The sequence below is a fragment of the Bufo bufo genome, chromosome 4 (assembly GCF_905171765.1).
Source record: "Bufo bufo chromosome 4, aBufBuf1.1, whole genome shotgun sequence".
In the NCBI taxonomy this organism is placed as follows: domain Eukaryota; kingdom Metazoa; phylum Chordata; class Amphibia; order Anura; family Bufonidae; genus Bufo; species Bufo bufo.
The window spans coordinates 461,778,634-461,797,133 of record NC_053392.1 but is presented as its reverse complement, the minus strand read 5'-3'; the positions used below and the strand labels follow the sequence as shown (position 1 = coordinate 461,797,133).

General features: G+C 46.8%; 1 protein-coding gene across 2 annotated transcripts in view; it reads left to right on the top strand.

Moving 5' to 3' along the window:
• The window catches only part of MERTK (MER proto-oncogene, tyrosine kinase), a 152,403-nt gene that overhangs the window by 106,326 nt on the left and 27,577 nt on the right, over positions 1–18,500 (top strand). Inside the window, exon 10 of one of the 2 annotated variants that reach the window (XM_040429461.1) lies at positions 6,051–6,198. In XM_040429461.1, the coding sequence (XP_040285395.1) occupies positions 6,051–6,198 (148 nt within the window). Of the gene's footprint in view, positions 1–6,044; positions 6,199–18,500 lie in introns of both variants that reach the window. The other variant, XM_040429460.1, reaches the window with a different exon arrangement.

Here is an 18,500-nt window from a genome sequence, read left to right as displayed (position 1 = left end):
AACTGTATCATCATCCACAGGACAGTGATACAGTTGAATATTGCAGAGGACGGCAGTATTTTGTGCTGCACTATGGCTGTCTCAGTCTACTTTTGTTGTCCCTGCCTACTTGTGTTGGGCCTATGTACTTATGTTGGCCCTGTCTATTTGTGTTGACCAGTCTTCTGTCAATTTGGGCCCGCCTATAACAAAAAAGATAATCAAGTGTAGGATGACATATCAGTTTTTAAATGCCTTGTTGTCCCTGTAGGCAGGCTCGGACTGGCCCACCAGGGAGGCGGGGGATTCCTCGGTGGGCCCCCAGTCTCCTGCGCCCGGAGATAAGACGGAGGAGTAATTATTTCTCTTGTTTCTCAGGAGAGATAATTATTGTAGCCTACTGGTGTAAATTGTACAGGAGGCCCCGTAGTATCTTCTAAACTTCCCAGCTGCTGGCAGTGAGGAGGAGAAAACATGACTGTCCATCCTCCTGCCCTCCCTGCTTTCATAAAACTGGCTGCTGGAGAGAAGGACTCCTCTGCGGTGCTGGGCTGATTTTTTAGGTGTGTGACAGTAGTGAGCTGTAGGAGACTGTAAGGGGAAAATAGGGGATTTGTTTATAGCAGACACAGATCTATGAATCTGTGCTGCTCAATGCAGAGATCAGAGTGGCATTGGGGGGACTTTGCCCTAGGTCACCCCAATGCCTCTGCTTTAGGTGCACCCTCATGTGCCCCAGATGCCCCCCAATGCCCCCACTCTAAATGCACCCCTAATATTGCATCTTTTCCAGTTGCCCCCTAATACCTCTGCTCCAGGATCACCACTATTACCCTGCCTCAGGCGACCCTAATGCCCCTGCTTTAGGTGCACCCCCATTAGTGCCACAGCTCCAGATGTCCCCACTCTAAATCCACCGCTAATATCGCCTCTTCTCCAGTTACCCCTGCTCCAGGATCCAGACTACTACCCTGCCTCAGGTGACACTAATGCCTCTGTTTCAGTTATGATGCTCCGTTTGTGCCCTTTGCTCACGCACGTTGCTCCTCTAGCACCTTCTCTTGGGCTTTGTTAAAGGTTATGACCTGCAAATGGGGTTGGACTTATGACTGAAAAATTCTGCACAGTGCGTCACATTCTCCAGTATTGACACGAAGGGTTTACATGGCGGTAGTGGTGATATTCCGTATTTACAGGCATCACTGCTGCCATGTGAAGAGATACTGGTGGTGGTGGATTTAAAGGGGTTGTCTAAGTTTTCAAGTTATCTTCTCCACATATGATTAGTGGGGTCCGATTCTGCGACTCCCACTGATCCCAAGAATGGGTCCTGTTCCCCCTTTTTGACAGTGTGGCAGGCCACACATACGCCCTGCTGCTCCATTTATTCTCTTTGGGACTACTGGAAATAGCCAGCGCTGTACTCTGCCATCTCCAGTGACCCCATAGAGAATGGATAGAGAGGCAGGGCATATGCTCGACCTGCCACTCAATCAAGAAGGGGGATCAGTGAGGACTCCAGCGTTCAGACCCCCACGGATCACTCAGTTATCCCCGATCCTGTGGATAGAGGATAACTAGAAAAGTGAACACAGGCCCTTTAACAGGCAAGCATTTCTATTTTAGTTTGACACATATTTTGGGCCAGATTTTAAATTTTATTTTTTTTTTACACCCAAAGAAAACCTTTAAAGATAGGGAATTCGAAAAGGTCCAACAGCTATGACACGACAGGTGATAAGTGTCTGATTGATGGGGGTCTGACTGCTGGGACCCCCATGATCAAGGGAACGTGGTCTTAAGACTCTTGTGTACATAGATTGGCGGTAATGGCCAACACCTTTACCTATAGTGTGCAAACACGGCCACCGCTGATGGATTACATGGTGGTAATAACCACGGATATGTGCTGTGTATAATGTGATGGAAAGGAGGCAATATGGACAATCACAATATATTGTAGTAAGGGTACTTTCACACTAGCGGCAGGCCGAATCCGACAGGCTGTTCACCCTGTTGGATCCGTCCTGCCGCTATTTCGCCGTCCCGCTGGACCGCCTCTCCGTCCCCATTGACTATAATGGGGACGGGGCGGAGCTCTCGCGCAGCACGGCAGTTCGCGGTGAGAGGCCGCTGGACTAAAAAGTCGGACATGCAGTACTTTTAGTCCGCGGCCTTTCACCGTGCACTGCCGTGCTGCGCCGGAGCTCCGCCCCGTCCCCATTATAGTCAATGGGGACGGAGCGGCGGTCCGGCGAAATAGCGGCAGGGCGGATCCGACAGGGTGAACAGCCTGTCGGATCCGTCCTGCCACTAGTGTGAAAGTAGCCTAAGTGCCTTGTATTAACTTTCTCTACATGATAAATGACAATTGCTGAAGTGAGACAACCCCTTTAAGTGTGCTACACTTAATAGGGTTAGGTATAAATGTCTTAGTGTGTGCATTGCTTGTTTCCTATGTGTGATTGGTGTGTGCTATATATGATCTATGTATCAGTGGTGTATGTGCAGCATGTGACATATGCATCAGTGGCATGTGACCCATGTATAAGTGTCTTTTGTCCAGTGGTGTACCGCCAATAAAGGCAGACCACGCCGTTGCTATGGGGCCTGCAGCACAGGGGGGCCCGGAGTGCACAGAAGGCCCCGTACCCTCAGTCTACTCAGTACATATACAGTTTCTGAGAATTATGCAGGCATGCAGCACTTGTCGGCCCCCCCCTGCTCCCTGTCTTACCTAATTATCCGGGCTGCGGGCGTGCTGTATTTCAGGCAGGCAGCGGGAGCAGCAGCCGCTCAAGTACCTGTTTGTGTGCACCCACGTAGCATCTGTGATCTGCCTCTGACTCTCTGCGCTCACGTCTGCCGACTGCCGCCCTCAAGTCTTCAGCCCGTGGCAGTGGTTGGAAATTATTCTTGAGCCACCAAGCAGTGGGGTTTTGGGGGCTCATAGAGGACTCGGGGAGGGGGGGGGGGGGGCTCATAGAGGCTCGTAGATGACAGTGTGCTTTACTCCTACTCCTCACCCCGCCCCGGGCATTTTGGGGGGCATTTTAGGGGTTGGTTGGATAACCCCTTTAACTCCTTGCTGCTGATGCTGAGTGTGCACATAGCCACCAATCAGATTCCCCCAAACCCCCAGCACATCAGTCACCTTTAGGGGGGGGGGGGGATATGATTGGTGGCTATGTGCACACTCAGCATCAGCAGCAAGGAGTTAAAGGGGTTATCCAACCAACCCCCAAAATGCTCGGGTCGGGCAACTTACTTACCTCATCCCCCGGCATACATATTTTTAGTTACTGCAACAAAGTTGGTTAATTAAAAAAAATAAAAAGATTTATCCCTAACGGTTTCAGTAGGTCATGTATTCATTTCTTTAATGGCAAATGGGGGTGTGGCATAGGAGGAGCCAGGACCGGAGGTGGGATGGGTCAGGGGTGGGTATTGGGCGGGGTTAGGGGGCCCAACTCAGATTCTTTCTATGGGGCCCAGTGATTTCTATGTATGCCCATGCTTGTGTCCCACATCTGTCCAATGAGTGATTGGTGTGCGCTGCATGTGTCTTCTTTCTGACTGACTTAAGTGCAGGATATCCATATATGTGTAAATTCTGCCATGTATGTTTGTGCATTTTGCTGTGAATGTCTGCCATCATTCTTCTTCTTTAATATTTCTGTTATCACTGTAAGTGCTCATGAACACGACGGTTGGATCCCGGGTGTGTGCATTCCACATTATGCGAAACAGAACAGCCGGCCTCTAATAGAACAGCCCTATCCTTGTCTGTAATGTGGACAATGATAGGCCATGCGGACATACAGACACAGAATGCACACAGAGTCTTTTTTTTTTTTTTTCGGGAACGGTACGGACATGGAAAAAAAAAAGTTTGTGTGCAGGAGCCCTAAGGTGGGCCCCCAGAATCAGTTACACTGGTGGGCCCTAAGTACCCCAGTCCGACATTGCCTCTAGGAATGCTACATGGTACTCTAAAATAAAAAGCCAGGCCTCCAAGCCGGAACTACAAAATGAGGGGCAAATTGTTTAAAGAAGAAATGCCCAAAGTAGGGAAAAAGCCCTTAAAAAGGTTTTTCAGGGAGGGATTTTGGATTTTTGCTAAGAAAAAAGGAACAGAAATGGTTAAAGTAAAAGAAATAAGCATTATTTACCTTATTGATCTGATCCTCCACCACTGCCGTTCTGTAGCTGTTTCGGTCCCTGCTGCTCTTTATTGCCTTGTCCCGGTTTGACACACAGGAAATGGCTAAAAATCCTTGCTCAGAAAATCACTGGCTGCAGCGGTCACCCGCCTTAGCCAGTCATTGGCTGCACAGGCATTGGTGCGTCAATCCACGAACAGGAAGTGGAGAGCAGCAGGGAGTGGAGCAGCTTGGAACGGCAGGGATGAATGAGGTTAATAATGCTTTTTATTAAAATATTTTCCTCCCACCAGGAAATCTAGTTCATACCACCTTGGGCAGCTTGAAATATTGACAGGCAACTTGGTTACACACACAGTTGTTTGCCAGGGAACCTGTCAGTATTTCATGCCCCCCTTCATTCGAGCACCATGAATCTTTTGACAAGTTCCATTCCAAGCAAAAAATGCACAACCTTTTCTGGTCAAAGAGCCACTCCATCGTATTGAAACACTCCCTAGGGCCACAATAAAACTTGATGGAGTATTACAGTCTGAGATATGTCTGGAATATCAAAAGAACATGGCATAAATGTCTGATAGGTGCCAGTTCCACATCCAGGACTCCAAACTATTTGCAGAATGGGAATAGGGATCTCCTCCTTCCATGTTTGCATTCCAGAAAGAAAGTGACCGTGCAGGTGGCTCTCTCCATTGTAGTTTGCTGAAACAGATGAGTATCTCACTATTCCCAAAAAACTACAGTGAAGACACATGCATATGTAAAAAAATATATATTACAGTATAATATAAAAATTAAAATCACCTCTAATAATAAAAATAAAAAAACAAACCAAAAAATAGATGATTTTCACCGCCACGTCCCAAAATGCTCATACTATTAAAATGCAAATGTATTTGTCCCATATGGTGAATGGCATAACAGAAAAAAAAATCTACATTTTGTGGGGTCAGAATATGGTGATGCAAAGAAAAAATAAATTTTTCCAAAGTTTTTATTTTTGTCTCTATTAAAATACAAGAAAAACAATACAATTGTGGTGTAATCGTACTGACCCGGAGAAAGAAGCTGACATGTCAGTTTCACTGTAGAGAGAACAACGTAAAAACAAAACCCAAGGGAAGAGATTAAAGGGTTTCTGTCACCAGATTTAACCCTACTAAGCTAGCTGACATTAGCGATGTGCTAATGTCAGCTAAACCTAACTAGCCTATTACTACTTTTATAATATGCTAATTGGCCTCTAGGAGAAGGGGGGGTTGTTACTGCTCCTAGAGGCTCCGTTCTCCCACCTTTGTCGCCTCCCTCCAAGTCCTGATTGACAGGGCCAGGCAGCGCTCGCATCTGTCTGCCAGCCATGTGCTCTGGTGAAATCTCACGCCGTTCAGCATTCGGCGCAGGCGCGGTGAGGGAAAGACACTCGCAGGCTGCCAGCTTCCTCACCGCGCCTGCGCCGAATGCTGAACGGCGTGAGATTTCACCAGAGCACATGGCTGGCAGACAGATGCGAGCGCTGCCTGGCCCTGTCAATCAGGACTTAGAGGGAGGCGACAAAGGTGGGAGAACGGAGACTCTAGGAGCAGTAACAATGCTTCCCCCCCCCCCCCCCCCGCTCCTATGCTAATTAGCATATTATACAAGTTAGATTCCTGGCGTAACGGGGGCATAGATAAAAGTAGGCATAGGCTAGTTAGGTTTAGCTGGCATTAGCACATCGCTTAATAGGGTTAAATCTGGTGACAGAATATCTTTAAAGAGTAGCGTTGGCATGCAGAACAGACATGCAGTAGTTCACAATAATAAATGACCTATAGTTTTGGTGTGGAGAGTTGGAAAATCACAATGCAACCCTCCATTTACAAGCTGTATACATATTGATTGACATATGTATTTCTTTTTGAGGTTCAGTAGCATCTGCAACATCATCAACTCCAGGATCCGGACCAGTCAGCCCCTACATCATATTGCTTGGCTTCATATGTGGCTTAATGATCCTTCTCCTTCTCATTTATGGCACAGTGAAATTCATAAGTAGGAAAAAGGAGATCGAATTTGGGTGAGTCTTGAATGGGATTAATGCTGCATGCTTGTTACATCGGATTAAGTCATAAACTAGATGAATTCCAGTGTTTTATTGTTTATCATGGATAACCCCATATTCCCATTTGTTCAAAATAGTCTCTACTGTATAGTGCAAAAAAATCTTTTTAAAGCAGAAGTTTTATTTTGCATCTGCTTAATAAGGCTATGACTTTGGCAGTTTTACACGTCGCGTGAAGCACTGCCTGCATCGCAACTAATGAAAGTGACTAGGGTCACGTTACTGCGACCATGGCATGACCGTCCCAAGAAATCCAGAGGGTTTGGATTTCTTACAGGTTGCAATGTCACTCCATTCATCGTCATTCGTTGTGATGCAGGCAATGCTACACTGCGACGTGTCACAACCAAAGTCTCTACGAAGCCCTAGACTAAAAGACATTTGGAAATTGCATGAACAGTAATTAACATTGGTACCAAATATAACATTGGTAACAATATAACATTGGTACCAAAAATGTTCCCTCATCTATCACCAGTTAACAAAATGTAGTCTGTCTGTGGCCCCAGTTACTGGCATTCAAAGCCATGTGTATCTGCCAACCCCTCTTCTGAGTGACAGCCCTAGCAGTCTCCTGGTTGGATGTTACAGCTGTCATTTAGAGCAGAGGGGAGGAGCTGTGCACTCCACAGTGAATCTCCGCCTCTAGTGCACTTGCAAGGGCAGAACCTTGTAGAATAAAAGTTCATATTCATACTACTCCTGGTAAAAGCTGCAGAAAAGGTAGGTTTGTCCGTCTCTCGTCAGCCCCTACCAAGCACTGTCAGCAATTTTGCCTGGTGAAAACTGATGACAGATTCCTTTTAATTAGATATATAACTTTTCATTGCATAATGAATATTCACCGGATTTGCAATAAATGTCCAATAGGTGCAGGTCCCACCTCTGGGACCCACTCCTATCTCAAGAATGGGACCCTGTTGTGCACCGCCAGGAATGGAGAAGAGGCCCAGCTATTTTCGAAAGTCCTATTGAAGTGAATGGAGATCGCAAACTCTCCATTGCTAGCGGAGAGCAGCGGGGTCCTACAGCTGACACCTTCAATTCCTTTCCAATGCCTTATGTTTCTGGATATCATGATGAGTTAAGAAATTTGAGTTAAGAGTTTGAATGTTAACTCTGCTACATCTGTATTATTGAGATAGTAGTGCCATTTATGTTGTGTCCAAATGGCACAATAGCCTTATGTATCTCACTTAAAGTATTGCTTACATAAAGCCACAGTATCACCTAAAACAAAACAAAAAATCTCCTACTCTAGAATTCAGACTTTCTACATCCCTACAGATAAAGCAGAATAATGGGCAAGTAATATCCCATAAGCAGGTATTTCTTCAAAATGAAGTGAGGTTCTGATTTTTTTTTTTTAGCTCCATTTGGATGTGATTCCTATTTTAATGATTGGAATTGGATTGGAATGTAAACTCCCATCTGCAAAAAAGCTAAATTTCGCAGTATGATGTTGCAGACAATAGATTCTATTTTATTTCTGTTAAAAGCAATACCCGGAGTTCAAACACATGGAAATGAAGCATGTAGAAAGAATGTCATTCTGATTCCGTCATCCCCTGGAAGTATAGTATAGGTATCAGCAGGTTATGGACCTGCGCATGATGGAGTTAAATGTCACATCCTGCTTGCTGGGTCTCTCCCTGCCTGGTGGAAGTCCTGTCGAGTGATTTTGTAAATAGTTATTTTGTGTAAATGTATTTTTCCCATCAGACTGATGTTTAAAGATTTTAGCTGCACTGCAGTTATGACTCAGTGCTCGTTGTTATTGAAGTGGTGGTTCACAGTGATATAGAAAAAACATTCACCATATACGTAGATATCGGCTGCTTTCACACGAGCGGACTCTGAGAGTGAGTATAAGGCCTCATGCACGCGACCGTTGTTTCATTCCGTGTCCGTTGTTGCGTTTTTCGTGATTTTCTGTGGACCCATTGACTTTCAATGGGTTCGTTGAAAACTCGGCTAATGCACCGTTTGTCGTCCGCGTCCGTGATCCGTCGTTCCAGTCCATCCAAAAAATATAACCTGTCCTATTTTTTTAGCGGAAAACGGTTCGCGGACCCATTCATGTCAATGGGACCGCAAAAAAACACGGAGGCACACAAGATTGTCATCCGCGTCCGTTTTTTTCCTATCATTTGCATGGCAAACCTGTCTTAGATTTTTTTTTACTTTCCTTCATGTCTGGTGATCCTCCAAAAATAAAGGAAGACACACGGAAACAAAAACGGAAACGGATCACGGAACCCCATTTTGTGGAACGGAACACAACAACGGTCGTGTGCATGAGGACTAAGACAGCTCCTGTCCTGAACTCCAAGTACTGACGGGGTCGCATAGCATTATATTGATTTATGATGCTATGTAACCCTTAGAGGTCTGAAATGTATTGTATAACACTGACAGCCTTATATCAATGTTATACAATACATTCCAGACCTTTAAGGGTTACATAGCATCATAAATCAATATAATGCTATGCAATGCTGGTAGTGCTAGGAGTTCAGGATGGGAGCTGCCGCATACTCATGCTCAGAGTCTGGAGTGTACAACTCGCTTGTCTAAAAGAGGCCATTTTTATCCATCCATCCATCTACAGTGTCGTGAAAAAATATTTATACCCTTTGAACTTTTCCACATTTTTTTCTGGTTACTCCCACAGTCTTAAAGGGAACCTGTCACCAGGATTTTGTGTATAGAGCTGAGGACATGGGTTGCTAGATGGCCGCTAGCACATCCGCAATACCCAGTCCCCATAGCTCTGTGTGCTTTTATTGTGTAAAAAAACCTATTTGATCCATATGCAAATTAACCTGAGATGGGGACTGGGTATTGCGGATGTGCTAGCGGCCATCTAGCAACCCATGTCCTCAGCTCTATACACAAAATCCCGGTGACAGGTTCCCTTTAAATGTGTTTTATTAGGATTGTTGATGTTATAGACCAACACAAAGTAGAAAGCATGTGTGACCTGAAAAGAAAATGATACATAGTTTTCAAAATTCTTAATAAATAAAAATCTGGAAAGTGTGGTGTGTATTTGTATTCAGCCCCCCTGAGTCAATACTTTGTAGGACCACCTTTCACTGGAATTGCAGCTGAAAGTCTTTTGGGGGTATGTCTCTACCAGCTTTGCACATCTAGTATCACGGTCGGCGTGGCTATCACATACGTGACACAGAGGGAGGGAACGAGGAAGGCCATGCCCAAGTGAGAGGGAAGATGGTGACCCCTGACTCACCTGGCGGCTGGCACCTGGCTGCCCTGACGTCCCTAGACGGGTTCCTCACCCGTACGCCGATCACGTGCCTAAAGCCCTGGCTTTCCCTGAGCTGAGCCCTAGGTAGTGAACAGGGCGATGGGAACACTAGTCCGCACCACTAACTCTAAGGGAAAACACCAAGGGGAGGACAGACAACACAGACTCAACATATATTCCCAGGTGGGCGACAACAGGAGACAACAATAAGCCCAACAGGGATCCGGAGGGTAGCACTCAGGAACGACAAGCAGGATTCACCACTCCAGTGGGTCAGTATAGATGTCCAGGCAGGAAGCTCTATAACTGGCAACTAGAGAAGTGTGAGGGGAGAATATAAGGAGGTAGGGAGTGGCAGACAAGAAACAGCTGAGGAGGAGAAGCTACGGATCCCTGAGAGAGACAAAAAGGATAGCAAGGCAAACACAGAAAACAATCACTAAAAAACAACGTGATCTTTAGATATAGAGCGCGCAGCCACCCGCTGCGACTTCCTGACCCCGGGTATAACGGAGTCAGACGTGGCTCTTGATACCCTCGTGACAGTACCCCCCCTTTCACGAGGGGCCTCCGGACACTCAGGACCAGGTCTCTCCGGATGAGAGGCATGGAAAGTCTGAATTAACCTGTTGGCGTTTACCTCTGACGCTGGAACCCACATTCTTTCCTCGGGACCGTAACCCCTCCAATGCACCAGATACTGAAGAGAGCGGCGGACCCGACGAGAATCAACAATTCTGGCTATTTGAAACTCCAGATTACCAGCCACAATGACAGGAGGAGGTGGCAGCGGCGATGGTTCTAGAGGTGGAACATACTTCTTGAGTAACGATTTATGGAAGACGTTATGGATCTTAAAAGTCTGAGGTAGCTCCAGGCGAAAAGCCACAGGGTTAATGACGGCTACTATTTTATAGGGACCAATGAACCTAGGACCCAGTTTCCAAGAAGGAACCTTCAACTTAATATTCCTAGTAGACAACCACACATAGTCATTAACTCCTAGGTCCGGACCTGGCGACCGTTTCTTATCGGCCATGCATTTATATTTACCACTCATCTTTTTCAAGTTAACTTGCACCTTCTGCCATACCGATGAAAGAGATGAAGAAAACCTTTCCTCTTCGGGAACCCCAGAAGACCCCCCCTCTTTGAAAGTACAAAATTGGGGATGAAAACCGTATGCACCAAGGAATGGTGACTTGCCAGTGGACTCCTGATAATGATTATTTATGGCAAACTCAGCTAACGGTAAATATGATGACCACAACTCTTGGTTTTCAGACACAAAACACCTTAAATATGTTTCTAGGTTTTGGTTGGTACGCTCAGTCTGTCCATTCGACTGAGGATGGAAAGCTGAGGAAAAGGACAAGTGAACCCCCAAACGGGAACAAAAAGCTTTCCAAAACTTAGAAATAAACTGGGTTCCCCGATCCGAAACCACATCGGAAGGGACCCCGTGAAGCTTCACGATTTCACTGATAAACACCTGAGCGAGAGTTTTAGCATTAGGAAGTGCGGGTAGCGCAATAAAGTGTACCATTTTGCTAAACCTGTCTACTACTACCAAGATAACTGTTTTACCCGCCGACAACGGTAAGTCAGTGATGAAATCCATTGACAGATGTGTCCATGGCCTATTGGGGATGAAAAGTGGCAATAAAGACCCTGCTGGACGTGTATGAGAGACTTTCGCGCGTGCACAAGTAGAACAAGTAGACACGAAATCCATTACATCCTGACGCAACCTTGGCCACCAAAAACGACGAGATAAAAGCTCCAAGGTTGCTTTACTACCCGGGTGTCCAGCAAGTGCCGAATTATGATGTTCTTTTAATCATTCAAGACGCAGGTTTAACGGTACAAACAATTTCTCTGAGGGGCAAGAGGCCGGGGCGTCCCCCTGAGCCTCTAACACCTTTCCCTCAAGAACAGAGTGTACAGCAGAGACAACCACTCCTCTTTGTAAAATAGGTACCGGATCACAAACATTACCCCCTCCAGGGAAACTACGAGATAATGCGTCTGCCTTGGTATTTTTTGCCCCAGGACGATAGGTGATTACAAAGTTAAATCTGGTAAAGAATAGCGACCACCTAGCTTGTCTAGGGGTGAGACGCTTAGCCGATTCTAGGTACAGAAGGTTCTTGTGATCCGTAATCACCGTGACGGGGTGGATTGCTCCCTCTAAGAAGTGACGCCACTCTTCAAGCGCCAGTTTAATCGCCAAAAGTTCCCTATTTCCAATATCATAATTCTTCTCCGCAGAAGATAATTTTTTGGAAAAGAAAGCGCAAGGACGCCATTTGCCAGGAGACGGACCCTGAGACAATACAGCTCCCACTCCCACCTCTGACGCATCTACCTCGACAATAAAAGGCTGGGAGACATCAGGTTGAATTAGAACAGGTGCCGAGGTAAACCTCTCCTTTAGAGAGGAAAATGCATCTTTAGCGGCGACAGACCATTTGGAAAAATCCGTCCCCTTCCTAGTCATGTCGGTAAGGGGTTTAACGATCACTGAATAATTTTTAATGAACTTTCTATAGAAATTAGCGAAACCCAAAAACCGTTGTAGGGCTTTAAGGTTCTCAGGAAGATCCCAATCTAAAATTGCCTGGACCTTCCCAGGATCCATGCGGAAACCTGAAGCAGATAATAGATATCCCAGGAACTGTAATTCCTGAACAGCGAAGACACATTTTTCAATTTTCGCATATAATTTATTCGTCCGTAGGACCTGCAGTACTTGCCTGACATGCACCTCATGTGTTTTCAGATCAGCCGAATAAATTAAGATATCATCTAGGTATATGACTACAAACCTGCCGATGAGATGACTAAAAATATCATTAACGAAATGTTGGAAGACAGCAGGGGCATTGGTGAGACCGAAAGGCATAACTAGATTTTCATAATGCCCCTCAGGGGTGTTAAAAGCTGTCTTCCACTCATCCCCTTCCCTGATACGAATCAGATTGTAGGCCCCCCTAAGATCAAGTTTGGAGAACCACTTAGCACCCGCAATCTGATTAAAAAGGTCAGGAATGAGAGGAAGAGGGTATGGGTCACGGATGGTTATCTGGTTTAACTCACGGAAATCTAAGCAAGGACGCAGGCCCCCATCTTTCTTTTTAACAAAGAAAAACCCTGCAGCCACGGGTGAAGAAGAGGGTCTGATGTGTCCCTTAGCCAGACTCTCGGAGATATAATCTTTCATGGCTTGTCTCTCGGGACCCGAAAGATTATACAACCTGGACTTGGGTAATTTTGCCCCGGGAATCAGGTTAACCGGGCAATCATAAGGACGATGAGGTGGTAGTTTCTGACAACCCTTTTCAGAAAAAACGTCCTCAAAGTCCGAAATAAATGTAGGTAGGGAAGCTATGGAGGCGATTAAGCAATTGTTATTTAAGCAATTCTCTCTGCAATGCTCACTCCACTCCAATATCTCCCTGGCCTGCCAATCCACCACTGGATTGTGCGCTATCAACCAGGGAAGACCCAATACCACCGGAGAGGGAAGGCCCTCCAGAACGTAACATGAAAGACACTCATTATGGTGGTCCCCTACCCGAAGGTGTAAATTACGAACAATGTGGGTGAGGTTTCTCTGAGACAGAGGAGCAGAATCTATAGCGAATACGGGAATAGGTCTCTGCAGCGTACAGAGAGACAAACCCATAGTGCGGGCAAAATGGGCATCAATCAAGTTTACCCCTGCTCCACTGTCTAGAAAAACAGAAATAGACTCCGTCTTAACACCAAAAACAATGACCGCTGGTAACACAAATTGAGATGTTCGTATGGAGGAAACGTATACCCCCCGGCTGACATCCTCCGCACAGCCCGGGGTATGTAGTTTTCCGACGGTCTTTTGTTTTTGAGAAAGGAGGGACAGACATTAATGAAATGACCCCTCCCCCCACAGAAAAAACAAGCCCCCCCCCTACGGCGAACCTCGGGAGGACTGACCTGACGAGAAGTTCTGCCTAGCTGCATAGGCTCATCTAAGTCAGTACAGGCTGACTGTTGCTTGGGAGAGGTAACCAATTGCTCCGGAATTTTCGATCTCTCCCTAAGACGTCTATCTATTCTGATAGAGAGGGACATAACAGCATCAAGGGAAAGGGGGGTCTCATACAGCGCCAGTGCATCCTTAACCCTTTCAGATAACCCAGAGCAGAACTGACTCCTGAGAGCCGGGTCGTTCCACTGAATATCCGTAGCCCACCTACGGAACTCTGAGCAATATTCCTCTGCTGACCGATCTCCCTGTAGGAGTCTCCGTAACTTCGACTCAGCCAGGGCGACTCGGTCAGGGTCATCATATATGAGACCCAAAGCCCCAAAAAATCCCTCCACTGACCGAAGAGCCTGAGAACCAGGGGGTAACGAGAACGCCCAGGATTGCGGATCCCCCTGAAGCAGGGAAATGACAATCCCTACCCGCTGTTCTTCATGACCTGAGGAGTAAGGGCGCAACTTAAAATATAATTTGCAGGCCTCACGGAACGTCGCAAATTTGTCCCTTCCCCCAGAAAATCTGTCGGAAAGAGCAACCTTGGGTTCAGTGACAACCTGGTTACCCATAGCAACCGCTGGGGGTGCGGTCTGCTGCATTTGCTGCTGTTGTTGGAGAACAGACGCCTTCAATCCTGCCACCTCCAAAGACAGGCTTTGAAGCTGTTCTGCCAAGGCATCAATAGGATCCATATTGGATTCTAAGTAGAGAGAGAAAAAAAAAAACAACAAATAAAAAATTATATAAATTTTTTTTTTTTTTCTCAAAAAGTAAGGGCCAGTTATAATATCACGGTCGGCGTGGCTATCACATACGTGACACAGAGGGAGGGAACGAGGAAGGCCCTGCCCAAGTGAGAGGGAAGATGGTGACCCCTGACTCACCTGGCGGCTGGCACCTGGCTGCCCTGACGTCCCTAGACGGGTTCCTCACCTGTACGCCGATCACGTGCCTAAAGCCCTGGCTTTCCCTGAGCTGAGCCCTAGGTAGTGAACAGGGCGATGGAAACACTAGTCCGCACCACTAACTCTAAGGGAAAACACAAAGGGGAGGACAGACAACACAGACTCAACATATATTCCCAGGTGGGCGACAACAGGAGACAACAATAAGCCCAACAGGGATCCGGAGGGTAGCACTCAGGAACGACAAGCAGGATTCACCACTCCAGTGGGTCAGTATAGATGTCCAGGCAGGAAGCTCTATAACTGGCAACTAGAGAAGTGTGAGGGGAGAATATAAGGAGGTAGGGAGTGGCAGACAAGAAACAGCTGAGGAGGAGAAGCTACGGATCCCTGAGAGAGACAAAAAGGATAGCAAGGCAAACACAGAAAACAATCACTAAAAAACAACGTGATCTTTAGATATAGAGCGCGCAGCCACCCGCTGCGACTTCCTGACCCCGGGTATAACGGAGTCAGACGTGGCTCTTGATACCCTCGTGACATCTAGAGGCTGAAATTTTTGCCAAATATTCTTTGCAAAATAGCTCAATCTCAGATTGGATGGAGAACGTCTGTGAACAGCAATTTTCAAGTCTTGCCACAGGTTCTCAATAATATTTAGGTCTTGACTTTGACTGGACCATTCTTACACATGAATATGCTTTGATCATCTATCATCCATTTTCAGATGATGGATTGAACAGTGCACCTTGAGGTGTTCAGAGCTTGGAATTTTTTTTATAACCTAAACCTGCTATACACTTCTCCACAAATTTATCCCTAACCTGTCTGGTGTGTTCCTTGATTTTCATGATGCTGTTTGATCACTAATGTTCTCTAACAAACCTCTGAGATATCACAGAACAGCTGTAGTTATACTGAGAATAACTTACACACTTTATTTAGGGGTTTCAGAGTACAGGTGCTGAATACAAATGCACGCCACACTTACCAGATTTTATTTTATTAAATATTTTGAAAAATATGGATAATTTACTTGCTACTTTGTGTTGGTCTATCACATAAAATCCTAATAAAATCCATTCAATACTGGGTATAAAGTGAAAAAATGTGGAAACGTTCAAGGGGTGTGAATACTTTTTTAAGGCACTGTATCTATCTATCTAGCTATCGTACGTACGTACGTACGTACGTACGTACGTACATACATATTCTGTAAGTTGCATTACAGCTAGCCAGATTAGAGTAGTTGATCCAGAATCCTACTGTCAGCATTTTCCACATGGTTGTAATCATACTTGCCAACTCTCTTGGAATGTCCGGAAGGCTCCCGGATGAGTTGGCAAATGTCCCAGGCACATTTCCCAGAAAGCAGCCCACTATAAATTGGAAACTGTAGGTGGCACTAGGATTCTGCATCATCAGATTCTGCCCTGGCGCATTGAAGGGGTGGGGTGCATCGAGAAGTGGGGTGATGTCTATGATGAAGGAGATCTGACCAAAGACAAGAGGCGGGTGAAAGCTCCCCCCCCCTCCCCCGAAAATCAGCAGTGTGCTTTACAGGCTGCATTCTCTGGCCTCCTACATGGAGACAATAGAAAAGTTGGCAAGTATGGGTATGAGGATGGTGGAGGAAACAAAATGCCCTCCAGCTTAAGACTGGTTCCATTTTTAAAACAGAAGGTATTTGCATGAATCCCCTAAACAAGGACATTCTCGAATTTTTTATTTTTTTTATGATATTTGTTGGAACCTGGCAAATAAGTGCATAAAATAAATAAATAAATTATGACTAACTGTGCATCCAAATCTGCTGGTGTATAGAACAAAAATGCATATGGTATATCTGCTTTGGGCCTCCTGCACACGACCGTTGTGTGGACCCGTGGCCGTTGTGCCGTTTTCCGTTTTTTTTCACGGACCCATTGACTTTCAATGGGTCCGTGTAAAAAACGGAAAATGCACCGTTTTGCAGCCGCATCCGAGATCCGTGTTTCCTGGCCGTGAAAAAAATATGACCTGTCCTATTTTTTTCACGGCCAATGGTTCACGGACCCATTCAAGTCAATGGGTCCGTGAAAGAACACGGATGCACACAAGATTGGCATCCGTGTCCGTGATCCGTGGCCGTAGGTTAGTTATACCGACGGATCCGAAGATCCGTCTGCATAAAAGCTTTTTCAAAGCTGAGTTTTCACTTCGTGAAAACTCAGAACCGACAGTATATTCTAACACAGAAGCGTTCCCATGGTGATGGGGACGCTTCTAGTTAGAATACACTACAAACTGTGTACAAGACTGCCCCCTGCTGCCTGGCAGCACCCGATCTCTTACAGGGGGCCGTGATCAGCACAATTAACCCCTTCAGGTGCGGCACCTGAAGGGGTTAATTGTGCTGATCACGGCCTGTAAGAGATCAGGGCTGCCAGGCAGCAGGGGGCAGACCCTCCCCCCCTCCCCAGTTTGAATATCATTGGTGGCCAGTGCGGCCCCCCCCCCCCCCCTCTATTGTAATAATAGGTTGGTGGCCAGTGCGGCCCCCCCCCTCCCTCTATTGTAATAATTCGTTGGTGGCACAGTGTGCACCCCCCCTCCCTCCCTCTAATGTAATAATTCGTTGGTGGCACAGTGTGCGCCCCCCCCCCCTCCCTCCCTCTATTGTAATAATTCGTTGGTGGCACAGTGTGCACCCCCCCCCCTCCCTCTATTGTAATAATTCGTTGGTGGCACAGTGTGCGCCCCTCCCTCCCTCTATTGTAATAATTCGTTGGTGGCACAGTGTGCGCCCCCCATCGGCCCCCCTCCCTCTATAGCATTAACAACATTGGTGGCCAGTGTGCGGCCTCCCGTCTCCCCCCCCCCCCCATCATTGGTGGCAGCGGAGTTCCGATCGGAGTCCCAGTTTAATCGCTGGGGCTCCGATCGGTAACCATGGCAACCAGGACGCTACTACAGTCCTGGTTGCCATGGTTACTTAGCAATAGTACAATAGTAGAAGATTCATACTTACCTGCTGCTGCGATGTTCGTGTCCGGCCGGGAGCTGCCTCCACCTACTGTTAAGTGACAGGTCTGTGCGGCGCATTGCTAAATGAACCGTCACTTACCAGTAGGAGGAGCTCCCGGCCGGACACGAACATCGCAGCTCCCAGGTAAGTATGAATCTTTTACTATTGTACTATTGCTAGTAACCCGCTGCCACCAATGATCGGGGGGGGGGGGGGGGGGGTAGATGGGAGGCCGCACACTGGCCACCAATGTTGTTAATGCTATAGAGGGAGGGGGGGCCAATGGGGGGCGCACACTGTGCCACCAACGATTTATTACAATAGAGGGAGGAGGGGGGGGGGCCCGCACACTGTGCCACCAACGAATTATTACAATAGAGGGAGGAAGGGGGGGGGGGGGCACACTGTGCCACCAACGAATTATTACAATAGAGGGAGGAAGGGGGGGGGCCGCACTGGCCACCAATGATATTCAAACTGGGGAGGGGGGGGGGGGGGGTCTGCCCCCTGCTGCCTGGCAGCCCTGATCTCTTACAGGGGGATATGATAGTACAATTAACCCCTTCAGGTGCGGCACCTGAGGGGTTAATTGTGCTGATCACGGCCCCCTGTAAGAGATCGGATGCTGCTAGGCAGCAGGGGGCAGTCATGTACACAGTTTGTAGTATATTCTAACTAGAAGCGTCCCCATCACCATGGGAACGCCTCTGTGTTATAATATACTGTCGTAAATGAGGTTTCACGATCTAACTCATATCCGACAGTATATTCTAACATAGAGGCGTTCCCATGGTGATGGGGACGCTTCAAGTTAAAATATACCATCGGATTGGAGAAAACTCTGATCCGATGGTATAAAAGGGACTCCAGACTTTACATTGAAAGTCAATGGGGACGGATCCGTTTGAAATGGCACCATATTGTGTCAACGTCAAACGGATCCGTCCCCATTGACTTGCATTGTAATTCAGGACGGATCCGTTTGGCTCCGCACGGCCAGGCGGACACCAAAACGACTTTTTTTTCATGTCCGTGGATCCTCCAAAA